The 26,778-nt window shown below is 44.2% G+C and overlaps 1 protein-coding gene across 2 annotated transcripts in view; it reads left to right on the top strand.

Annotated features, from left to right (window-relative positions):
- LOC106603710 (glycerophosphodiester phosphodiesterase domain-containing protein 5) overlaps positions 1–25,642 on the top strand; it is a 29,548-nt gene extending 3,906 nt beyond the window's left edge. Inside the window, exons 2-16 of one of the 2 annotated variants that reach the window (XM_014197717.2) lie at positions 2,811–3,054; positions 4,016–4,119; positions 9,503–9,596; positions 12,386–12,445; positions 12,816–12,914; positions 13,006–13,099; positions 13,461–13,624; positions 14,090–14,172; positions 17,879–18,029; positions 18,410–18,634; positions 19,124–19,281; positions 19,388–19,535; positions 20,900–20,982; positions 21,162–21,241; positions 23,066–25,642. In XM_014197717.2, coding sequence (XP_014053192.1) covers positions 2,887–3,054; positions 4,016–4,119; positions 9,503–9,596; positions 12,386–12,445; positions 12,816–12,914; positions 13,006–13,099; positions 13,461–13,624; positions 14,090–14,172; positions 17,879–18,029; positions 18,410–18,634; positions 19,124–19,281; positions 19,388–19,535; positions 20,900–20,982; positions 21,162–21,241; positions 23,066–23,160 — 1,806 coding nt within the window. In that variant the 5' untranslated portion in view covers positions 2,811–2,886 and the 3' untranslated portion in view covers positions 23,161–25,642. The remainder of the gene's footprint in view (positions 1–2,810; positions 3,055–4,015; positions 4,120–9,502; positions 9,597–12,385; positions 12,446–12,815; positions 12,915–13,005; positions 13,100–13,460; positions 13,625–14,089; positions 14,173–17,878; positions 18,030–18,409; positions 18,635–19,123; positions 19,282–19,387; positions 19,536–20,899; positions 20,983–21,161; positions 21,242–23,065) is intronic. The other variant, XM_014197718.2, reaches the window with a different exon arrangement.
- Positions 25,643–26,778: the final 1,136 nt, after the last annotated feature.

Genomic DNA, 26,778 nt, shown 5'->3' on the forward strand with positions numbered 1-26,778 from the left:
ATTTTGATATTGTGAAAGAAAACATTTGACAGTCGAAATGATTTGTTTTTGGATAAATTGTTATACAGTGCTATTCCAGTAATCCATGGCTAATCTCTTTCTTTGTCATTTAACAGTAAACATAATAGATGGTGGTCAACTAACACGTAGTAGCCCACTAGCCCACAATCAAGGTACAAGTTAGTGAGTTGTGGATCCCTCAGAGAGAAATCCCCAAATTCAGAGACTGTAACCATCCCAAACTGAAGCATTGTGAAAATGACGATGTGTGTCAGAATGGGGCTTGTCCTTCACCTAGCCTGTAATCACGTACCTAGTATGGTTTGATTGATTCATCATCCAGGCCTACAGCAGTTGTTAAATGTTTGGGAGCCAGGTTTAAGGTTAGACTCGACTTCTTTTTACTCATTGTCCTTCTCCACAATCTCTACCTTTTGTGATGAAGGCGGGGCTTGAAGGCCCGAGCGGGGCTTGAACCCGGGACCTTGTGAAAACTGAAACCCCTTGACAAGATCAAATCAAATTTTATTTGTCACATGTGCTGAATACAACCGGTGTAGACCTTACAGTGAAATTCTTACTTACAAGCCCTTAACCAAAAATTCAGTTTTCAGAAAAATATGTGTTAACTAATAAAAAAAAAAGTTACAAATAATTAAAGAGCAGCAGTAAAATAACAATAGCGAGGCAATATACAGGGGGTACCGGTACAGAGTCAATGTGCGGGGGCACCGGTTAGTCGAGGTAATATGTACATGTAGGTAGAGGTATTAAGGTGATTATGCATAGATAATAAACAGAGTAGCAGCAGCGTAAAAGAGGGGGGGTGTCACGTCCTGACCAGTAAAAGTGCTATGCGGAAGTGCGCACGGTCTCGCCCATCCGCAAGCACAGTCCGGTACGGTTGATACCAGCCCCTGCAAGTGCCGTGCTAGAGTGGGCATCCAGCCAGGGAGAAGTGCGCCGGCACAGCACATCTGGCCACCAGTGCGTCTCCTAGGCCCAGGCTACCCTGCGCCTGCTCTACGCACGGCAGCCATCATGCCTCGGCACAGCCCAGTTCGCCCTGTGCCAGCACTCCGCCCTGTGCAGGGCTACAGTGACAATCCAGCTAGGACGGGTTGTGCAGGCTGTGCGCTCCAGACCTCCAGTGCGTATTCAAGACCCAGTGTATCCTGTTCCTGCTCCTCGCACTAGCCCTGTGGTGCGTGTCAAATAGTCTGGCACCTCCAAAGCCAGCCCCACGCATCAGGCCTTCAGTGCGCCTGCCCAGTCCAGTATGTCCTGTTCCTGCTCCTCGCACTAGCCCTGTGGTGCGTGTCACTAGTCTGGCGCCTCCAAAGCCAGCCCCACGCATCAGGCGTTCAATGCGCAGTCCCCGTCCAGAGCTTCCGGCGACAGTTCCCCGTCCAGAGCTTCCGGCGACAGTTCCCCGTCCAGAGCTTCCGGCGACAGTTCCCCGTCCAGAGCTTCCGGCGACAGTTCCCCGTCCAGTGCTTCCGGCGACAGTTCCCCGTCCAGTGCTTCCGGCGACGTCCTACAGTCCGGAACCGACGGAGCCTGCAGAGACGGCCCACGGTCCGGAGCCTGCAGAGACGGCCCACGGTCCGGAGCCTGCAGAGACGGCCCACGGTCCGGAGCCTGCAGGACGGCCCGGCGGAGCCTGCAGAGACGGCCCACGGTCCGGAGCCTGCAGAGACGGCCCACGGTCCGGAGCCTGCAGAGACGGCCCACGGTCCGGAGCCTGCAGAGACGGCCCACGGTCCGGAGCCTGCAGAGACGGCCCACGGTCCGGAGCCTGCAGAGACGGCCCACGGTCCGGAGCCTGCAGAGACGGCCCACGGTCCGGAGCCTGCAGAGACGGCCCACGGTCCGGAGCCTGCAGAGACGGCCCACGGTCCGGAGCCTGCAGCGACGCTCCTGAGCCCGGGGTCTCCAGCGACGCTCCTGAGCCCGAGGTCTCCAGCGACGCTCCTGAGCCCGAGGTCTCCAGCGACGCTCCTGAGCCCGAGGTCTCCAGCGACGCTCCTGAGCCCGAGGTCTCCAGCGACGCTCCTGAGCCCGAGGTCTCCAGCGACGCTCCTGAGCCCAGATCCTTCAGCAGTGGTCTACAGCCATGAGCTTTCAAGGGGGGTGGGCAGGTTTGAATGGGGACTAAAACCGGAGCCTGAGCCACCTCCGTAGTTGGAGGATTGGGGAGGGGGGGTGTAGCACGGGAGCCGTCGGTGACAGCGGCCACCCTCCCTTCCCTCCCTTTAGTTTGGGGTTATTTTTGTGGGGTGTTTTGTGTTTCGGTGCATCCGTGGTCTGCACCTTTACTGTCACGTCCTGACCAGTAAAAGGGGTTGTTTGTTATTGTAGTTTGGTCAGGGCGTGGCAGAGGGTGTTTGGTTTGTGTGTTTCGGGGGGTTTTGGGTTATGTTCTAGTTTTTCTATTTCTATGTTGGTTTTGGTAGGACCTCCAATTAGAAGCAGCTGGTTGTCGTTGCCTCTAATTGGAGGCCATATTTAGTTGGGTTAGTTTTCTCTTGTGTTTTGTGGGTTAGTTTTCTCTTGTGTTTTGTGGGTGGTTGTTTCCTGTATAGTCTGTGCACCTTACGGGACTGTTTTCGTCGTTTGTTTTGTTTAAGTGTTTTTCTTTAATAAAGAAGAAGATAAATATACCCGCTGCAGTTTGGTCCACTACCTACAACAACGCTTGTGACGGGGGGGGGGGGGGGCAATGCAAATAGTCTGGGTAGCCAGTTAGGCTTTGGTTTGGGTCGCTACAATATTAACACGATTTCTCCCTTTACTCTCTTCATTCCCAGGTCCTCACGCTCCTCTCATCATCCACTTCTTCCACTCTCTATCTCTTGTGTGTGATTGGTGTTGTGTGTGTGAGCCATGGCCCCCTCTCTGACCACCCTAGGGAAGCTGCCTGTGGTGCGCTGTCGGCTACTGCAGCGCTACGAGCACCAGCCCTTTGTCTCATGCCTGGCCGGCCTCTACGGCTGTCAATGGAGACGCTACCAGAGGACCCGCGCCATGCCGGGAGACTGCTGCTGCAGCAAGGTCAGGGATGTCAGGGGTCAAACAGGGACAGGACGGGGGGATTGAGTTCCCAAGTGAGATCATTTGATGTGAAAAGTTGTTTTTGTTTGTTAAATATCTGGTCATTTCACAGGATGGTTTTATACCCCTGACAGAGACTATACTCACACACACTACTACTACACTGTACTCTCTCTCTCACATGCACATATGCATGCGTGTCCACACACAAGTTCTCTTTCTTTCTCTCCTTCACTCTGTCAATATCTTTCATGTCTTACATAATTTTTACTGTCACAGTTTTACAATCACTGTTTAGCCAGTAAGGAGCTTTTCTTCGCATTCCTCCCTCTCCTCAGAGTTCAAAGTGCATTCCCTCAACTGTATGGAAAGCATTCTATGCAATAAATGCATACATTCAGCCCTTTCAAAGAATAGCACTCTTGTGTTTTGTAAGAGCATTTAAAGGAAAATTCCACCCATTTTTAGTATTTGTTTCATTGTTCTACTGTTGATATAGTCCCAAAAATGTTTTGCATGTCAGCAATCAACTTTTCAAGATATATAACTTTCAAAATACAGAAATAGCAGCTGTATTTTGAAAGTTATATATCTTGAAAACTTGATTGCTGACATGCAAAACATTTTTGGGACTATAGCAACAATGGACTAATAGTTTCTGGGTGGAGTTTTCCTTTTAATGCTGCAAAAACTTGCTGTGTGACAGTCCATTGACTAATGTTAGCCCAGGCTTGAGTTGTTTACCTCATATGCCAGGGGAAAACACAAATAGAAGTGAAAAAGGTTTGGCGAAGGTAGTGGCTCTGGCCGTGAATCCCTGCCTTGCCACCAATATGTTGTGGGGTCAATCCTCATCACTGGTAATTACTTGTTAGTGTACATTTCCATGCCAACAGTATATGGGTTATGCATTTGTTATGAAGTCACTATGTGGGACTTATTGGGTTTCTCTCCCCTGCAGTTGGAATGTGCCAGCTTTGCACTCCTCATCGTGACATTCTGTCTCACACTGGTCTTCCTCTACTTCTGGAGTGAAGCTCAGAATGACTACAATGATTTTGACTGGTAGGTCTGACTATTATGGTAGGTCTGACTACAATGTAATGTAAACACAAATCTAAGTATGAACAAGCATTCAAATATATAATGACTCAAACACACACACACACACACACACACACACACACACACACACACACACACACACACACACCACGTGCAAGGCCAGACCACAACTCTGTGGCAGGCAGCAGCGGTAGCAGCAGGAGTATCTCATTGAGATTCAGTGGTGTTCCTGTCAGGAGAATCTCCTCTCCTGCATCACATTAACAACATTACCTCCTACTGTATAGCCACAACTATTGCTATTGACTATTTGAAAAAGTCGCATAAAAAGCTTGCTCTGTTCTTTGCCTCAGGCTGCACACCCTGTTCTCTCATCAAGCGATCATATTTTCACCCATCAGACTATTCTAAATGTAATCTTGTCTTTACTAATATGTAACATTTATTTCGATTTGGAATGGTGCATTATCAAATGAGCAGGAACAGGGGAACAAGGGAACAGGGGCAGGGGGAAAAAGACATGTCATCCGTATGCACTGGAATAGCGAATGGAGGCCACTTTCCCTTAGTTGAAATTATACTGGGTAGGTTCCTCCGGTTTTATAACATAGTGGAGCAGCTGAGAAATTAACTTAAATACAGTAGCAGCTGGGATTCTGCTCTTTTTAGAGGCAACCATCAAAATTCTGCATTCACACAGGATTGTGGACATGTCTGGGCTTATAAGAACACTTCTTTCATTTCACACATCAACCACTGTTTGAGGAGCATGCAGCCTCTTGCTGAGAGACAGGTGATATTCCGCCCAAACTCTGTATGTCATGGGCTCTCCAACCATGATCCTAAAGCTACCCAGTGCTTCATTTGGGACCAAACCAAGAGAAATCTGTACAGGAACATCAATAGTAACAACGAAACATATTTAATTAAACTGTTGACAGGCCCCATCTCTGCACGCTCGAGAAAGAAATAAGAAGCGAGAGGAGGAGATATTCTGTAGCTAAAGGTATTGTCAGCCTATTAATTATGAAAATATAAAAAAGGCCCTATTACTAGGCTATTCAAAATCAAATACAAAATTCACTATAATTGTAGGCTAACTCATTAAACCGACCTGCACAATCAATGAACCAATAGCATCGTCTTGGCCTATACATTCTCTCCCAGACGCATGGATAGAAAGTTTGGAGTGTAGCATAAGGTAACAGTCCATCCAGTATGTGTAATAATACAGTCCACACTCAAAGACGATTACTATAATTTATTTTGTTTTGGAGTATAGGCTAGACCAATTATGTACCAAAGACATCTTAAATGTATGTATTTTGTTATGTTTTTCTGGCATGCGTAATATGCGGTAGGCTATTAGGTTATGTATTGTATAACCGCACAATCATTATTTTAATTCATAATTTTTTTCAGGCTTGGGCTCATATACAGTGCCTTCAGAAAGTATTCACACCCCTTGACTTGTTACAGACTGAATTTATAATTGATTACATTTATATAATTTGTAACTTTCCTACACACAATACCCTATAATGTAAAAGTGGAATTATGTTTTTTAAAATGTTTATAAATTAATTACAAATGAAAGCTGAAATGTCTTGAGTCAAGAAAGTATTCAAACCCTTTGTTATGGCAAGCGCAAGCCTAAATAAGTTCAGGAGTACAAATTTGCTTAAAAAGTCAATGACTCAATCTATGTGCAACAGTAGTGCTTAACATGATTTTTGAATGACTACCTCATCTCTATACCACACACATACAATTATTTTGGGGTCCCTCAGTCAAGCAGTGAATTTCAAACACAGATTCAACCACAAAGTCGAGGGAGGTTTTCCAATGCCTCGCAAAGAAGGGCCCCTATTGGTAGATGGGTAAAAATACAAAAGCAGACATTGACTATCCTTTAGAGCATGGTGAAGTTATTAATTACACTTCGGATGGTGTATCAATACACCCAGTCACTACAAAGATACAGGCGTACTTCCTTCCTGCCAGAGAGGAAGGAAACCGCTCAGGGATTTCACAATGAGGTCAATGGTGACTTTAAAACAGTTAAGAGTTTAATGGCTGATAGGAGAAAACTTAAGCTGGATCAACAACGTAGCTACTCCACAATACTAACTTAATTGACAGAGTGAAAAGAAGGAAGCCTGTACAGAAGAAAAAGAAAATCCAAAATATGCATCCTGTTTGCAACAAGGCAAATACTGCAAAGAAATGTGGCAAAACAATTCACTTTTTGTCCTGAATAAGAAGTGTTATGTTTGGGGAAAATCCAATACAACACATTACTGAGTACCACTCTCTATATTGTCAAGCATAGTGGTGGCTGCATCATGTTATGGGTATGCCCCCACCATTTCTCCTTCACCCAAATCCAGATAGCTGATGTTCTGAAAGAGCTGTAGAATCTGGACCTATACAAATCAGCCGGGCTAGACAATCTGGACCCTCTCTTTCTAAAATTATCTGCCGAAATTGTTGCAACCCCTATTACTAGCCTGTTCAACCTCTCTTTCGTATGGTCTGAGATTCCCAAAGACTGGAAAGCTGCCGCGGTCATCCCCCTCTTCAAAGTGGGTGACACTCTAGACCCAAACTGCTACAGACCTATATCTATCCCATCCTGTCTTTCTAAGGTCTTCGAAAGCCAACTTAACAAACAGATTACCGACCATTTCGAATCCCACTGTACCTTCTCCGCTATGCAATCTGGTTTCAGAGCTGGTCATGGGTGCACCTCAGCCACGCTCAAGGTCCTAAACATCATCATAACCGCCATTGATAAGAGACATTACTGTGCAGCCGTATTCATCGACCTGGCCAAGGCTTTCGACTCTGTCAATCACCACATTCTTATTGGCACACTCGACAGCCTTGGTTTCCCAAATGATTGCCTCGCCTGGTTTACCAACTACTTCTCTGATAGAGTTCTGGCAGTCTCTATGGGTGTGCCACAGGGTTCAATTCTCGGGCCGACTCTCTTCTCTGTATACATCAATGATGTTGCTCTTGCTGCTGGTGATTCTCTGATCCACCTCTACGCAGACGACACCATTCTGTATACTTCTGGCCCCTCTTTTGACACTGTGTTAACTAACCTCCAGACGAGCTTCAATGCCATACAACTCTCCTTCTGTGGCCTCCAACTGCTCTTAAACGCAAGTAAAACTAAATGCATGCTATTCAATCGATCACTGCCCGCACCTGCTCGCCTATCCAGCATCACTACTCTGGACGGCTCTGACTTAGAATACGTGGGCAACTACAAATACCTGGGTGTCTGGTTAGACTGTAAACTCTCCTTCCAGACTCACATTAAGCATCTCCAATCCAAAATTAAATCTAGAATCGGCTTCCTATATCGCAACAAAGCATCCTTCACTCATGCTGCCAAACATACCCTCGTAAAACTGACCATCCTACCGATCCTCGACTTCGGTGACGTCATCTATAAAATAGCCTCCAACACTCTACTCAACAAACTGGATGCAGTCTATCACAGTGCCATCCGTTTTGTCACCAAAGCCCCATACACTACCCACGATTGCGACCTGTACGCTCTCGTTTTTTGGCCCTCGCTTCATACTCGTCGCCAAACCCACTGGCTACAGGTTATCTACAAGTCTCTGCTAGGTAAAGCCCTCCTTATCTCAGCTCACTGGTCACCATAGCAGCACCCACTCGTAGCACGCGCTCCAGCAGGTATATCTCTCTGGTCACCCCCAAAGCCAATTCCTCCTTTGGTCGTCTTTCCTTCCAGTTCTCTGCTGCCAATGACTGGAACGAACTGAAAAAATCTCTGATGCTGGAGACTCATATCTCCCTCACTAGCTTTAAGCACCTGCTGTCAGAGCAGCTCACAGATCACTGCACCTGTACATAGATGGGCTGTTTACAGATGGGCTATCTACCTACCTCATCCCCATACTGTATTTATTTATTTATCTTGCTCCTTTGCACCCCAGTATCTCTACTTGCACATTCGTCTTCTGCACATCTACCATTCCAGTGTTTAATTGCTATATTGTAATTACTTCGCCACCATGGCCTATTTATTGCCTTAACTTACCTCATTTGCACTCACTGTATATAGACCTTTTGTTTTCTTTTGTTCTACTGTATTATTGACTGTATGTTTGTTTATTCCATGTGTAACTCTGTTGTTGTATGTGTCGAATTGCTATGCTTTATCTTGGCCAGGTCGCAGTTGTAAATGTGAACTTGTTCTCAACTAGCCTACCTGGTTAAATAAAGGTGAAATAAAAATCAAATAAAAATGCTTGTAATCGTTAAGGACCAGGGAGTTTTTATAGGATAAAAATACATGGAATTGAGCTAAGCACAGGCAAAATCCTAGGGGAAAATCTGGTTCAGTCTGCTTTCCACCAGACACTGGGAGATTAATTCACCTTTCAGCAGGACAATAACCTAAAATACAAGGCCAAATCTACACTGGAGTTGCTTACCAAGAAGACAGTGAATGTTCCTGAGTGACCGAGTTACAGTTTTGACTAAATCTACTTTAAAATCTATGTCAAGACCTGAAAATGATGTCTAGCAATTATCAACAAACAATTTGACAGAGCTTGAAGAATTTTGAAAAGGATAATGGGCAAATGTTGCACAATCCAGGTGTGGAAAGCTCTTAGAGACTTATCCAGAAAGACTCACAGCTGTAATCGCTGCCAAAGGTGCTTCTACAAAGTATTGACTTGGGTGTGAATACTTAATTAAATACAGAAATATATAATTTACATTTCAAAAAATATGTTTTCACTTTGTCATTATGGGGTATTGTGTGTCTGTTTTTAGATGGGTGAAAACAATTATATGTTTAATCCATTTAGAATTCAGGTTGTAACACAACAAAATGTGGAATAAGTCAAGGGGTATGAATATTTTCTGAAGGCTCTGTATAGGCGTATACATAAGCTCTAATATGTGTATAAGTGATCTACATTCAACGTCTTAAATTCTTTAAATTAATCATCACCTTAGAAATAGCTGTCCATTTCATTATTTGGCTTTGAAACAACATCAATTGTGTTGTTTGGAACAACATCCACGACGACCATGTTTTCCAGCTTCAACCTGTTGTTGAACTTCTTTCTTCAAATTGATCATCACAGTGAGGTCAAAAAATGTAGCCTAACAGTGAATTTAAAAACATGACACTGTTGATAAGTGTTTAATATGATTTTTGATTACATTTGCATTGATGTCAGAGTGTTTAGAGGGACAATTGAGCCCTGAGTACCCCCCCCACACACACACACACACACACACACACACATCTCCCCTCTCAACTCTCATCGCCATCCTTGCTCTCTCGCTCGCTTGCTTCCTTCCGATTTTCTCTCTCTTTCTCCAGGTTTAACTTTGGGAATCTGGGTTTCTGGTTCCCCTGGTCTGTGGTGTTGCTCGTCATCGCTGCTGCCTTCTTCAGCTACGTCACTCTGCTGCTGGTGAGGGGGGGGTGTGTTTGTTTGTGGGGCTCCACAAGGGGGTTTGGAGGGCAAGCATAAATCAGTCACAGATCAATCTGGGGATCCCCCCAGGGATATACTGTACTATACTGAACCAGAGCTATACTGTACTGTACCAGGGATATACTGTACTATACTGAACCAGAGCTATACTGTACTGTACCAGGGATATACTGAACCAGAGCTATACTGTACTGTACCAGGGATATACTGTACTGAACCAGAGCTATACTGTACTGTACCAGGGATATACTGAACTATACTGAACCAGAGCTATACTGTACTGTACCAGGGATATACTGAACCAGAGCTGTACTGTACCAGGGATATACTGTACTGAACCAGAGCTATACTGTACTGTACCAGGAATATACTGTACTATACTGAACCAGAGCTATACTGTACTGTACCAGGAATATACTGTACTATACTGAACCAGAGCTATACTGTACTGTACCAGGGATATACTGTATTGCACCAGAGCTATACATCACATTTTATTTGTCACGTGCTGAATATAACAGGTGTAGTAGACCTTACAGTGAAATGCTTACTTACAAGCCCTTAACCAACAATGCAGTTTTAAGAAAATACCTAAAAGTAAGAGATAAGAATAACAAATAATTAAAGAGCAGCAGTAAGTAACAATAGTGGGACTACATACAGGGGTACCGGTACAGAGTCAATGTGCGGGGGCACCGGTGTTGAGGTAATCGAGGTAATATGTACATGTAGGTAGAGTTATTAAAGTGACTATGCATAGATAATAACAGAGTAGTAGCAGTGTGTGGGGGGGGGGCAATGCAAATAGTCTGGGTAGCCATTTGATTAGATGTTCAGGAGTCTTATGGCTTGGGGGTAGAAGCTGTTTAGAAGCCTCTTGGACCTGGACTTGGCACTCCGGTACTGCCTGCCGTGATAGCAGAGAGAACAGTCTATAACTAAGGTGGCTGGAGTCTTTGGCAATTTTTAGGGCCTTCCTCTGACACCGCCTGGTATAGAGGTCCGGATGGCAGGAAAGCTTGGCCACGGTGATGTACTGGGCCGTACTCACTACCCTCTGTAGTGCCTTGCAGTCGGAGGCCGAGCCGTTACCATACCAGGCAGTGATGCAACCCGTCAGGATGCTCTCGATGGTGCAGCTGTAAAACCGTTTGAGCATCTGAGGACCCATGCCAAATCTTTTCAGTTTCCTGTTGTGCCCTCTTCACGACTGTCTTGGTGTGCTTGTACCATGTTAGTTTGTTGGTGATGTGGACGGAAAGGAACTTGCAGCTCTCAACCTGCTCCACTACAGTCCAGTATATGAGAATGGGGGCGTGCTCGGTCCTCCTTTTCCTGTAGTCCACAATAATTTCCTTTGTCTTGATCACGTTGATGGAGAGGTTGTTGTCCTTGCACCACACAGTCAGGTCTCTGACCTCCTCCCTATAGGCTGTCTCATCGTTGTCGCTGATCAGGCCTACCGCTGTTGTGTCATTGGCCAACTTAATGATGGTGTTTGAGTTGTGCCTGGCCGTGCAGTCATGAGTGAACCGGGAGTACAGGAGGGGACTGAGCACGCACCCCTGAGGGGCCCCCGTGTTGAGGATCAGCATGGCGAATGTGTTGTTACCTACACTTACCACCTGGGGTCGGCCCATGATCCTGGGGTCGGTCCAGGATCCAGTTGCAGAGGGAGGTGATTAGTCCCAAGGTCCTTAGCTTAGTGATGAGAACTGTACTGTATACTTTACCGTACCAGGAATATACTCTACTGTACTGAGCCAGAGCTGTACTGTAACAGGAATATACTGTACTATACTGTACCAGAGCTGTACTGTACCAGGAATATACTGTACTATACTGAACCATAGCTGTACTTTACCAGGGATTTACTGGACTGTACTGAACCAGAGTTATATTTTACTCTACCAGGAATGTACTGTACTATACTGTACCAGGGATGTACTGTACTGTACCAGGGATGTACTGAACCAGAGCTGTACTGAACCAGGAATATACTGTACTGAACCAGAGCTATACTGTACTGTGCCAGGGCTATACTGTACTGAACCAGAGCTATACTGTACTGTACCAGGAATATACTGTACTGTACCAGAGATGTACTGTACCAGGGCTGTACTGTACTGAGCCAGAGCTGTACTGTAACAGGAATATACTGTACTATACTGAACCATAGCTGTACTGTACCAGGGATTTACTGTACTGTACTGAACCAGAGTTATATTGTACTCTACCAGGAATATACTGTACTGAACCAGAGCTATACTGTACTGAACCAGAGCTATACTGTACTGAACCAGAGCTATACTGTACTGAACCAGAGCTGTACTGTACCAGGAATATACTGTACTGAACTGAACCAGAGCTATACTGTACTGTACCAGGAATGTACTGTACTGAACCAGAGCTATACTGTACTGTACCAGGGCTATACTGTACTGAACCAGAGCTGTACTGTACCAGGAATATACTGTACTATACTGTACCAGAGATGTACTGTACCAGGGCTATACTATACTGAACCAGAGCTGTACTGTACCAGGAATGTACTGTACTGAACCAGAGCTTACTGTACCAGGAATATACTGTACCAGGGATATACTGTACTGAACCAGAGCTTTACTGTACCAGGAATATACTGTACCAGGGATATACTGTACCAGGGCTATACTGTACTATACAGTACCAGGGCTATGCTGTACTTAGCTCTCTGATGATCTGTGTGTGTGTGTGTGTGTGTGTGTGTGTTTTTTAATTTGTAGCTGTTGGCTGTGTGTCTGCTGTCAGAGGGACAGAAGCTGTACCTACACTGGGGCCACAAGGTAACGTCCACACGCCTTCCCCTGCCTAATTTCAACTTCCTCTGCCTACTTCTCTATCTCGTGTTTCCTATCCTCACTGTCTCTCCTAGACATCCTCTGCTCTTATAAGCTTTAGAATCATCCCATCCATTTTTCCATGTCTAGATGAAATGTATGACTTTAGCTAGATGAAATTGCTGACTGCCTGGTAGAAGATAAGATTGATGAAATGCTGAATGCTGCAGATTTATGGATAGATCCTGAAAAAATGAAGTGAAAATTAATTGTGCTCAGCTCAGTGCAAAATGAAGTGCTCATTAGTGTGAAAAGGGTAAGGTGCCAATGGTTGTCTGTTGTCCTAACTGTACTGCTCCTCCGGATGTGTTGCCAGATTGGGGTCCTGGTGAGTCTAGCCTTCTCCATTCTGGCCATAGCAGTGCTGTCTGACCTATGTAGCAAAGAGTGGACCACTCTTCTCCTCTCTTTCCAGGTGGGGCCTCCCTTCTTTCTTCTATTATAGTCATCTCTCTCTCTTTATTTCCTCTTTACTTCACCTCCTGCAATATGTTTGTTCTTAATAGGTGACGGCACCATATTTACACGTGGGAGGAGTCTTGCTGATGACACTCCTGTCCTGGCCAATAGCCTTGCATTTCTATGACATCAATAGGAAAGGTGAGACTTGTGATTGAGTAGGTGAGGCTTGTTTGAGCAGCTGTATACATAATATGCTAATTACAGAGTAGAATAAGGCAAATACTGACTTCAAAACTAGGGCAAGCAAGAAAACTTCAGAGGTTTTCTATTTCAACAGTGAACATCTCTGATGTGTGAAACTTTAGGGAAGTTTTCTATCTCAACAGTGATGTCTGCATATAATAAAGAATACATCTGTAGATATTTATGTTCTGTTTAAATATAATTATTTGTTTTACTTATCATTTTTATTCTGGTCTAATTTCTTTAGTCTTGAGGAAATTCACATCAGATTCCATATATCAACCACAAATGAATAACTGTATCCCTTTGTAAACAGTGTGTCTGTGTGTTCCAGTTGGGCAGGCGCTCATCATGGGGCTGTACCTGGCGGTGCTGTGTGCCCTCTACCTGGTGCCCCTGGGCATGTACTCGCCCTGCCTTAAAGAGGAGAGCACTTTGGGCCTCGCACCAGCCCTGATCGGGCACAGAGGGGCACCCATGGTGGGTAGGCCTCATGAGCAACGCCATTAATGCCAACCCATTCTTATCCTTAGCTAAAAACCTATTCCCATCAACACCAACCCATTCTCATCAACTCTTTTCATTACTAACTGACTGCAGGTAGCCTAGTGGTTAGAGCGTTGGGCCAGTAACTGAAAGGTTGCTAGTTTGAAAACCCAAGTGACAAAGTGAAAATGTGACGATTTTCACTTGAGCAAGGTCATACAACTAAGGCTAACCCTGTAAACAACACGTGACGTAGTAGTAGTAGAAGAAGTGTGGTAGTTTGATCATTTATTACCGTTGTCAGTATAAGTCAACTTTTGGGCTGTGTTATTAGCTATCGTGAGATGCGCTAGTTTGCTGAACTGATGTTTGTGCCTGGTATTTATCATCTGTGTCAGTAGTACCTCCTGTTTAGGGTAACCATATGTTCAAATCATTTGTATGTGTGTTATACCCCAGCTTGCGCCAGAGAACACTCTCATGTCCTTTGAGAAGGCGGTGGAGGCTGGAGGGCAAGGTCTAGAGACTGACGTCACCATCAGGTCAGTGGCGGTTGTCCACCCTCCTCACACCTTAATGCTCCGTGTCCATCTAGTTTGGGGATAACCAACTACATTCAGCCGCAGGCCAGTTAGTTTTTTTTCTTGAGTGGATGGTTGTGTCACTAGCCTACACACAATACCCCATAATGTCAAAGTGGAATTATGTTAGACATGTTTACCTATTAATTAAAAACGAAAAGCATAAATGTCTTGAGTCAATAAGTATTCAGGAGTTCAGGAGTAAAAATGTGCTTAACGAGTAACATTATAAGTTGAATGCAACAATGAATCACCATGAGGCCAATTGTGACTTTAAAACAGTTTAATGGCTGTAATAGGAGAGAACTGAGGATGGAGGAACAACATTGTAGTTACTCCACAATGCTAACCTAAATGACAAGAGTGAAAAGAAGCCTGTACATAATACAAATATTCTAAAATATGCATCCTGTTTGCAATAAGGCAATAAATATGCTGGCCTTCTTGGCAGAATTCCTCTGTCCAATGCCTGTCTTCTTTTGCCCATCTTAATAGTTTATTTTCATTGGCCAGTCTGAGATATGGCTTTTTCTTTGCAACTCTGTCTAGAAGGCCAGCATCCCGGAGTCGCCTCTTCACTGTTGACATTGAGACTGGTGATGTTGACGTTGAGACTGACATCCGACCCTTTACTCTGTACTTTGTTGAAGCACCTTTGGCAGTGATTAAAGCATCGAGTTTTCTTGGGTGTGATGCTACAAGCTTGCCACAAGCTTGCCACACCTGTATTTGTGGAGTTTCTCCCATTCTTCTCTACAGATCCTCTCAAGCTTTGTCAGGTTGGATGGGGAGCTTTGCTGCACAGTTATTTTCAGGTCTCTCCAGAGCTGTTTGATCGGGTTCAAGTTCGGGCTCTAGCTGGGCCACTCAAGGACATTCAGAGACGTTTAAAAATGTAAATTGAACCTTTATTTAACTAGGCAAGTCAGTTAAGAACAAATTCTTACTTACAATGACGGCCTACCTTGGCCAAACCCGTACGACGCTGGGCCAATTGTGCGCCGCCCTATGGGACTCCAAATCATGGCCGGATGTGATACAGCCTAGATTCGAACCAGGGACTGTAGTTACACCTCTTGCACTGAGATGCATTGCAGTACTCTAGGAAGAGTCTTGGTGGTTCCAAACTACTTCCATTTAAGAATCGAGGCCACTGTGTTCTTGGGGACCTTCAATGCTGCAGAAAGTTTGTACCCTTCCCCAATCTGTGCCTCAACACAATCCTGTCTCGGAGTGCTACAAACAATTTCTTCAACCTCATGGCTTGTTTTTTTCTCTGACATGCACTGTCAACTATGGGACCTTATATAGACAGGTGTGTGCCTTTCCAAATCATGTCCAATCAATTTAATTTACCACAGGTGGACTCCAGTCAAGTTGTAGAAACATCTCAAGGATGATCAATGGAAACAGGAGGCATCTGATCTCAATTTGGGGTGTAATAGCAAAGGGTCTGAATACTTATATAAATAAGGTATTTCTGTTTTAATTTTTTATACATTTGCAAACGGTTCTAAAAACCTGCTGTTTTTGCTTTGTCATTATGGGGTATTGTGTGAGGGATTTGTTATTTATTTAATCCATTTTAGAATAAGGCTGTAACGTAACAAATTGTGGAAAAAGTCAAGGGGTCTGAATACTTTCTGAAGACACAGTATATAAACTCAGCAAAAAAAGAAACGTCCTCACTGTCAACTGGTCTTATTTTTAATCAAATTTAACATGTGTAAATATTTGTATGAACATAACAAGATTCAACAACTGAGACATTAACTGAACAAGTTTCACAGACATGCGACTAACAGAAATGGAAGAATGTGTCCCTGAACAAAGGGGGGGTCAAATTCAAAAGTAACAGTCAGTATCTGAGGTAGCCACCAGCTGCATTAAGTACTGCAGTGCAACTCCTCCTCATGGACTGCACCAGATTTGCCAGTTCTTGCTGTGAGATGTTACCCCACTCTTCCACCAAGGCACCTGCAAGTTCCCAGACATTTCTGGGGGGAATGGCCCTAGCCCTCACCCTCCGATCCAACAGGACCTAGACGTGCTCAATGGGATTGAGATCCGGGCTCTTCGCTGGCCATGGCAGAACACTGACATTCCTATCTTGCAGGAAATCACGCACAGAACGAGCAGTATGGCTGGTGGCATTGTCATGCTGGAGGGTCATATCAGGATGAGCCTGCAGGAAGGATACCACATGAGGGAGGAGGATGTCTTCCCTGTAACGCACAGCGTTGAGATTGCCTGCAATGACAACAAGCTCAGTTCGATGATGCTGTGACACACCGCCCCAGACCATGACGGACCCTCCACCTCTAAATTGATCCCGCTCCAGAGTACAGGCCTCGGTGTAACGCTCATTCCTTCGACGATAAACGCAAATCCGACCATCACCCCTGGTGAGACAAAACCACGACTCGTAAGTGAAGAGCACTTTTTGCCAGTCCTGTCTGGTCCAGCTACGGTGGATTTGTGCCCATAGGTGACGTTGTTGCCGGTGATGTATGGTGAGGACCTGCCTTACAACAGGCCTACAAACCCTCAGTCCAGCCTCTCTCAGCCTATTGCGGACAGTCTGAGCACTGATGGAGGGATTGTGCGTTCCTGGTGTAACTCGGGCAGTTGTTGTTGCCATCCTGTCCCGCAGGTGTGATGTTCGGATGTACCGATCCTGTGCAGGTGTTGTTACACGTGGTCTGCCACTGCGAGGACGATCATCTGTCCGTCCTGTCTCCCTGTTGCGCTGTCTTAGGTGTCTCACAGTACGGACATTGCAATTTATTGCCCTGGCCACATCTGTAGTCCTCATGCCTCCTTGCAGCATGCCTAAGGCACGTTCACGCAGATGAGCAGGGACCCTGGGCATCTTTCTTTTGGTGTTTTTCAGAGTCAGTAGAAAGGCCTCTTTAGTGTCCTAAGTTTTCATAACTGACCTTAATTGCCTACCGTCTGTAAGCTGTTAGTGTCTTAATGACCGTTCCAGGTTCATAGAACAAGCATGGGAAACCGTGTTTAAACCCTTTACAATGAAGATCTGTGAAGTGATTTGGATTTTTACGAATTCTCTTTGAAAGACCGGGTCCTGAAAAAGGGACGTTTCTTTTTTTGCTGAGTTTATATTGCTCAGAAAGCTTGGGGGAGACAAATAAAATGACGGCCCATGGGCCGCCAGTTGGGGAACCCTGATCTAGTGTACCTAAGCATGTCCCAACATTAGTCTAACTCACCAGTCGTGGGTATTATGAAACAAGCTTGCTATGGAAGGTAAACCCAACATAGCTAGTGAGCTCGTATCATAAGTGAGCCATTGTCATCGGGTTCTTTCCCACGCTAGTCCTGGGCATTTGTATTGGACTTTGACATGCATGAATGAATGAATGAATAAATAAATGATGAAGTACACAGCTCTCTTTGACTGTGAGTCATCTTAATGCACTTCCGTCAACTCCTTAATCGCCAATTCCTTAACCGCCAACTCCTTAACTGCCAATTCCTTAACCTTCAACTCCTTAACTGCCAATTCCTTAACCTTCAACTCCTTAACCGCCAACTCCTTAACCGCCAACTCCTTAACCGCCAACTCCTTAACCGCCAACTCCTTAACCGCCAATTCCTTAACCGCCAATTCCTTAACTGTCAAAGCCTTCTCTCGTTGCCATAGCTATGACGGGGTGCCCTTCCTGATGCACGACCACACCCTGAGGAGGACCACCAACGTGCAGGAGGTGTTCCCCGACCGGACGGACGCCCCTGCGGCCATGTTCACCTGGGGGGAGCTGGAGACCCTCAACGCCGGGGCCTGGTTCCTACATGTGAGTCACCAACTGCCACCGCACCGCACCTCAGTAAGACTCATGGGGCACTACAGAGACGCGGAAATGAAGCCTAGTCTTGAACTGCTTTTTTAATAAAGATCATGATCATTTGGCTTCATGGACATGGTATGATGGGAAACCAGGGCATGTTTGTGTCCATTGATAGTAGCTAGGACAACATAATAAGATGACGGATAGGGAAGTTATTGACATTTTGACAATACATCAACGTACTATCGATGGGGGATGGGAGGTTATCAATTGCACAACCCCATGCTTTATGGAATACAATGTGATATTACATTGTCAATATGATTGACCATTATGCCAAAGCATTCTGTATACTGACTGTCTCTCTGCCCCTGGTGGTTCTGCAGCGTGACCCGTTCGGCACGGCTTGGTCTCTGGGTACCGAGGACCGGGCGCAGGCGCAGAACCAGTCTGTTTGCACCTTCAGGGACTTTCTGGAGCTGGCTTCGCAGAGAGGCAAACAGGTTATCTTTGACCTCTACCGGCCCCCTAAGGGACACCCCTACAGGGACACCTGGATCACACGCACCCTGGAGGTCATCCAGAACGAGTCTTCCATCCAATCACACCAGGTGAGGGAGATGTTATAACATTTTAATTATTTAGCAGGCACTCTTATCCAGAGCGATTTAGAGGAGCAATTAGGGTTAAATGCCTTGCTCAAGGGCACATTGGCAGGTTTTTCAACTAGTCAGCTCAGGGATTTGAACCAGTGACCTTTTGGTTACTGGCCTACACTCTTAAGCTTTTAACTGCTAGGCTACCTGCCATTCTGATGTGTGTCCTCACTGACGTGATGTTCATCTTATAAATAGGAGTAGGGTGAAGCTGCCCCTAGAAACTGATCTTGGGTCAGTTTTACATTTTCTCTACTAATGGTTAAGGTTAGGTTTGTGGGAGGGGAAGCTGGGATTATCGATCCTATATTTTTTTTTTACTTGGGAATGAAGCTGTTTATGGGATATTTTGATTACATTGGTAACACTGTAAATACAAAAGGTTGTAATGCTGAGGTTAGTGTTTAGAGTTAATGATGTGTATTGTGTGTGTGTGTGTGTCAGGTGTTGTGGCTGCCCTCAGACTTGCGGAGCCTGGTCCAGCAGCTGGACCCTGACCTCCAGCATACCTCGGCGTCCCGGGCTCCAGTTGAGGAGCTCCAGCAGAATCACATTGTCCAACTCAACCTGCACTATAGCTCCATGTCCGCAGAGATGATAATGTGTGTGTGTGGTAGTGTGTGTGTGTCTTTGCATGAAATGGGTGTGTGTGTATGTGTGCGCATATTAACTGTGTGTGTGTGTGTGTGTGTTGTATTCCTCCCTCAGTGAGTATGCAGCGGCCAACATCAGCACCAACCTGTATGTGATCAGCCAGTTGTGGCTCTACTCTCTGGCCTGGTGCACTGGGGCTCAGTCTGTCACCACCAATGCTCTACAGTTCCTCAACAACCTCAATAGACCCCTCTTCCTTATGGTGAGAATAACCTCACCAGACCCCTCTTCCTTATGGTGAGAATAACCTCACCAGGCACCTCTTCCTTATGGTGAGAATAACCTCACCAGGCACCTCTTCCTTATGGTGAGAATAATCTCACCAGACCCCTCTTTCTTATGGTGAGAATAACCTCACCAGACCCCTCTTTCTTATGGTGAGAATAATATCCTCACCAGACCCCTCTTCCTTATGGTGAGAATAATATCCTCACCAGACCCCTCTTCCTTATGGTGAGAATAATATCCTCACCAGACCCCTCTTCCTTATGGTGAGAATAATATCCTCACCAGACCCCTCTTCCTTATGGTGAGAATAATATCCTCACCAGACCCCTCTTTCTTATGGTGAGAATAATATCCTCACCAGACCCCTCTTTCTTATGGTGAGAATAATATCCTCACCAGACCCCCTTTCTTAAGGTGAGAATAATATCCTCACCAGACCCCCCTTTCTTATGGTGAGAATAACCTCACCAGGCACCTCTTCCTTATGGTGAGAATAACCTCACCAGGCACCTCTTCCTTATGGTAAGAATAACCTCACCAGGCACCTCTTCCTTATGGTGAGAATAACCTCACCAGGCACCTCTTCCTTAAGGTGAGAATAATCTCACCAGGCACCTCTTCCTTAAGGTGAGAATAACCTCACCAGGCACCTCTTCCTTATGGTGAGAATAATCTCACCAGGCACCTCTTCCTTAAGGTGAGAATAACCTCACCAGGCACCTCTTCCTTATGGTGAGAATAATCTCACCAGGCACCTCTTCCTTATGGTGAGAATAATCTCACCAGGCACCTCTTCCTTAAGGTGAGAATAACCTCACCAGGCACCTCTTCCTTATGGTGAGAATAATCTCACCAGACCCCCTTTCTTAAGGTGAGAATAATATCCTCACCAGACCCCTCTTTCTTATGGTGAGAATAACCTCACCAGGCACCTCTTCCTTATGGTGAGAATAACCTCACCAGGCACCTCTTCCTTAAGGTGAGAATAACCTCACCAGGCACCTCTTCCTTAAGGTGAGAACAACAACCTAGGACCAATACTACTGCATCCCAATAATCTTTCCTTCCTCTGGAAGTATTGCACTTGTTCTCTACTCTCCACAAATGTAAAAGCATTGGCTTGATGTAAGCATGAGCTACAGGGAGTTTCCACCATACTGGTATTTATTTTCCCAGTAATTTTCTTTTAAATCTATGAAGGGAAGTGAACAAGTGCACGCTTTGGGAGAAATAAACGATTTATTGTGACGCCGGGCCCAAATGCAGCCTTACTGAAATTGATTGGATTGGTGAAAGGAATACTCCTAGACACAATGGTTGTCTGTCTTTCTCTTTCAGACTCCAGATGAGTACAATCTGATGTGGGTCCTCACCGACGTGGTGTCCTTCACCATCATCTTCATCATCTTCATCTTCCACTGGTGAGTGAGCCCACTAGAATGCAGAGTGCGAGGGTCGTCGTAAGGTGTATTTTGATATGTCTACGTACAAAACGTAGATTGATTGTGTCAAATTGAAGCTTCGGATGAACGTCAGTCTGTTTTGTAATGAATAGTGATGTCACTTCCTGTGGCGATGACTGTAACTGTGTTGATGACAGGTGGCGAGAACAACGCCTGGCTTTCTTTTCGGGCAGCAAACCCACACTAGAACATGGCACCTACATCAAGTTCAGGACAGGTGAGTTGGAAGTTGTCTGTAGGAGTCACCCTGTTTCTTTCCCATGGCAAGCTTTGATTACATGATACACACACACACACATACCCTATATAGGCTTAAAACAGAGACTGAGCAAGAGGACAAGTACATTAGAGTTTCTAGTTTGAGAAACAGACGCCTCACAAGTCCTCAATTCATTAAATTGTAACCGCAAAACACGAGTCTCAACGTCAACAGTGAAGAGGCAACTCCGGGATGCTGGTCTTCTAGGCAGAGTTGCAAAGAAAAAGCCATATCTCAGACTGGCCAATAAAAAATTAACAAAAGAACAGACACTGGACAGAGGAATTCTGTCTAGAAGGCCAGCATCCCAGAGTTGCCTCTTCACTGTTGACGTTTAGACTGGTGTTTTGCGGGTACTATTTAATGAAGCTGCCAGTTGAGGACTTGTGAGGTGTCTGTTTCTCAAACTAGACACTCTAATGTACTTGTCCTCTTGCTCAGTTGTGCACCGAGGCCTCCCACTCCTCTTTCTATTCTGGTTAGAGCCAGTTTGCGTTGTTCTATGAAGGGAGTAGTACACAGCATTGTACGAGATCTTCAGTTTCTTGGCAATTTCTCGCATTGAATAGCCTTCATTTCTCAGAACAAGAAGAGACTGACGGGTTTCAGAAGAAAGTACTTTGTTTCTGGCCATTTTGAGCCTGTAATCGAACCCACAAATGCTGATGCTCCAGATACTCAACTAGTCTAAAGAAGGCCAGTTTTATTGCTTTTTTAATGAGCACAACAGTTTTCAGCTGTGCTAACATTGCAAAATAGTTTTCTAATGATCAATTACCGTAAATTCCGGACTATAAGCCGCAACCTTTTTCCCAGGCTTTGAACCTCGCGGCTTAAACAATGACGCGGCTAATATATGGATTTTTCCCGCTTTCAATTTAAAAAAAACATTCTGTGACGTACTCAGTTTTTTGGCGGCATGAAGCTTTCATTAGACCAATGAAATTGCTGAACGGGTTAAGGTCAAACAACTTTTTTGTTTACTGTTTAGATTAAATTGAGCGCTCTCAAACTTCCCATCATTCTGATTACGGTAGTCATTTTGTCACCCTCATGGCAAAGACACGGAGAAATGCATATGATGCCGCTTTCAAGTTGAAGGCGATTGATCTGGCTGTTGGAAAAGGAAATAGAGCTGCTGCACGGGAGCTTGGTCTTAATGAGTCGATGATAAGACATTGGAAACAGCAGCGTGAGGAATTGACTCAGTGCAAAAAGACAACTAAAGCTTACTGCTCATTTTTTATTTTTTGTTACAAGCCGTGTTTCGTTAAAGCCTATTTATTTTTGTTACAAGCCGTGTTTCGTTAAAGCCTGTTTATTTTTGTTACAAGCCGTGTTTCGTTAAAGCCTGTGTAAAGTTAATTTGTTTCAATGTACCGGTAGGCACCTGCGGCTTATTTATGTTCAAAATAATACTTTTTTTTAAAATTCAGTGGGTGCGGCTTATAGTCCGGAAATTACGGTAGCCTTTTAGAATGATAAACTTGGATTAGCTAACACAATGTGCCATTGAAACACAGGAGTGATGTTTGCTGATAATGGGCCTCTGTAGATATTCCATAAAAAATCTGCCGTTTCCAGCTACAATAGTCATTTACAAAATTAACAATGTCTACGCTGTATTTCTGATCAATTTGATGTTATTTTAATGGACAGAATTTGCTTTTCTTTCAAAAACAAGGACATTTCTATGTGACCCCAAACTTTTGAACGGTAGTGTATATCATATATATCAATGACCTTTGTCAACCACTAACTCCTGACCTCACCCCCTGACAGATGTGTGGTCCGTCTCCAGTGTCAACATCCTGGGAGAGCCCGCTCGAAGCCCGCTGGCCACTGAGCCTAACTTGGCAACCGTCTCAGAGCACTGATAACCAATCAATCAACCTCCTCTGTGAGGCTCAGTTGAAGCAAACCACTCCTCACTCTCCCTTTCAACTTGGCAACTTCCCGGACCCCAAACTGGCAACTCACCAGAATCGACCCAACCTGGAAACCCAGGACATTACTGGAAACCGAGAGCACAACCTGGCAACCCCCTGTAGATTTGTGTGAGAGAATGAGACACAAAGAGAATGAGAAATAGTTAAATGGTGTGAGTGAGGCCTATCGGAGCTGTAGGTGGTGCTGATGTGTCACTTGCAGAAGGGATTTCATTGGATAGATAATAATCCTTAAGACAGGGCTGCCCAACTCTCTTCCTGGAGGTTGGGTTTTCAGTTCAACCCTAATTTAACACACCTGATTCTACTAATTAGCTGCTCAACAAGACCTTAACTAGCTGAATCAATAGGGTTGGACTGAAAGTAGGGTTGGACTGAAAACATACAGGACAAGTAGATCTCTAGGAAGAGGGTTGGGCAGCCCTGCCTTAAGTCAAATGTGACTGAAGAACAGCCCAGACAACCACAAGGATCAACCGACTCATTGTTCATACTACAGACACCATCTGGTGGTGGGAAGAGATTACTACACTATTGAACCAGGTCCTTTGAGATGTATTACTTACTCACTGAATTAATATAACAAGAAAAGTGACTGTCCGCTGTAGATATTCTCAACTTGTATTACCCTCCATTGTCCATAGGTTCCTTTCCATTTCAGCAGCCACTGCAGTGTTGAGTTACGTGAACCACAAATGCTTGACCATTTTGTTAGTGTGTGAGAGTAGTGGTCGATAAGATGTGTGAATATGACCAGACCGGGGTTCAATTAGTATGTGTTTGTTTTCTTTTGAAATACTTTAGCTGTGCTTGATTGCCCTTTCCTGGCATAAGGGAACCAATGAAGAAGTCCCAAAAAATGCACTCTGCCCATCTGGGATCTGGCACTCCAATCAAACTGTCTCAAGCTTCGTTTATACCTGCCGCTTACAGGCATCCTGTGTCCTGGTCTTGTCCACATTCAGATTGTGCCCAGATTTTCAGTCTACACATGGTATTAAAATGTATCTTATGTGACCAGATTTCCTGGTCATTCCCTGTAAGTCAATTATTTGACAGATATTCTTTCAGAATTGTTTATTTATTCACATATTGATGCCATAAAGCAATGGTCCCACCTGTGAATGGTTTTAGAGAGTGGGGTAATGATGATTTAAATGATTTCACTGTCCAGATCTGTCTACACTTGTAAGGCTGCGTTTAGATAGGAAGCCCAAATCGGATCTTTTTTTCCACTAATTGGTGTTTTGACCAATCAGATCAGCTCTTTTTACCTATAATTGGGCAACATTTCAGAATTGGGCTGCCTATCTAAATGCAGCCTGCGTGCCTGAGGCCGTGTCTAGACTTGACAGTTCATGCAGGTTTAGTATTCTGATCATAGAGTTCTGATCATGGAATTCCAAACGCGTCATGCGTCTACACCTACATTGAAATATGTCTACCGTGTCCGGATTCCCTTTTCCCGCGCTATATTCAAATGCCAGTATGCATTCTACAAACGATGGAATAGGGATAATATGATAGCTACTGCCATCAGTCGTGTTAACTACTGTAGCTAGCTAGCCAGCAAGCAACGCAAAATGAATTGCAAACGGATTAGCATAACACTGGCCAAAAAAAAACAACGTTATAATGAAAAGGTCCCAAAAGACAGGTTTTCTGGAGACTTGTGGGAGGAGTGCTGATGACGTTACCCATTGTATGCACTTTCAGCAGCCTGATACGTCCAGACTGAGGAGAAATCCGCCTCCTGAAGTGGTGAGCCAGATCTGAACACAATCAGACCACAAAGCGACATTTGTGCATCTAGAGACCCATCTTTTCAATGCGATCTTCCTATTCTGATAGCAGAAGTCATGTAAGTGTCAAGTGTAGACACGACCTGACTACCTCCGGAGGTGGGCAGGAACATCTGATCACAATGTATTTTGATTGTCAACACCTGTTTGAAAATGTGGACACAATCAGAATATGGAGAAGATCAGAACAAAGGACGCATGTTGGAACCAGGTATAAACAGCGCTGAAGTATCACAAATAAAAATGAGTACTATTAGAACTCCAGTTTGGATATGACATGATAATCCTCTTTTTATGTCTGGAGATAAATTAATGTGTTTGAGTGGTTGTGGTCAATGTTTATAAGTACTTATCACTTTATTGAGCATAAGGCATTGTAACGAGGTGACGTCCATAGAACTTTGCAACTTATAATCACTGCAACGACAAGTGACCTATAGAGAACAATTACACTGTATTTCCACGGTCCATATATCTATATATTTTATATGGTTCATATTGAGGTCATTGTTTTTAACAAATTTGTTTAGACTTTTCAACACAAATGAAAATCCTTCTGGCAAGGAAAAAAAAAGCAAATGTACAATATTTTGTCCTTTTAGCCAAATTATAGCAGAACTCTTACACCTCTCTTCAGTTGATTGTGCCTCAGCTTTACTGTGCAGTGTTGTCAAATCAATGTTAAGAATACCAACTTCAGCTCTGGTAGCTGAAAGACAGTTTTTCTAGTAATGATTATGAAACCTGTTAGATTTCTTTATGACTGACAACATATTGATGAGTAACTCAGCGCCACCGCAGCTTTGTGATAAGGGGCAGCCTTTAAATCACTGTACAAAGCCTTAGGAATACCTAGGAAAAAAGTATGTTTAGCCAAAGAATCACAGTATGAGATATCAGTCTGATTTGTCATCTGCGTACGACACCTGTAGTGTTAACTTGGTTGTAAGATCGTTATAGAAAGTAGAATTATCTGTTTACAGTTCTATCATTCTGTTACAATCAGAAGAGTATCATATTAAAATAGTCTAAAAGTAGAGCTCAGTTGGTGGTGATAGCCATTGTATTTTGCATAAGCCCATTTCGCTATGACATCATTGTAAACTATGTTGTTTTTTTTGCATAAACATTCAGAAGTTAACTTAACTGTTTTGTTACATTTTTGTCGCTTTGAGCGTAAAATGCACACATGTTGTTTTCTCATTATGAAATTATGTGATAGTGAAATAGGCTCATTCATCTTTTGGGGTGATGAACATTAGGCATGAAAGGAAATATTTGTCATTTCTTTATTGATACCAAAATATTTGGTGTCATGGACCAACATTTAAAAAACAGGAACAATTTGGCCTAAATGAATATCCACTATACAGAACGGTGCACAACAATAATGTCACTGAGATTACATTTTAAGGTAGACTAAGCAATTTGACATCACCATACACAGTTGGGTGACTTCCTGTTTACAGACATCAACAATAACATAACTTTAATATGCCAAAACTGCCACCATTAAGAGACAATAATAACAGTCCTGACATTTTTGTTGTTCATTTCTGTATGTAGATTATATTTTGTCTATGATGGGCTCATGTTTTTTTTCCTACCCAAACACTTCCTGTTTCCGGTCACAACTTGCAGACTTGTTTACGCTGCTGTGCGTTTTTGTTGCCGATCTTACTTTGATACCTGACGGTTTTTTACTTTTTCATTACCGTATATTTTTACTTTTTCCCTCACTCAA

The sequence above is a fragment of the Salmo salar genome, chromosome ssa04 (genome assembly GCF_905237065.1).
Source record: "Salmo salar chromosome ssa04, Ssal_v3.1, whole genome shotgun sequence".
In the NCBI taxonomy this organism is placed as follows: domain Eukaryota; kingdom Metazoa; phylum Chordata; class Actinopteri; order Salmoniformes; family Salmonidae; genus Salmo; species Salmo salar.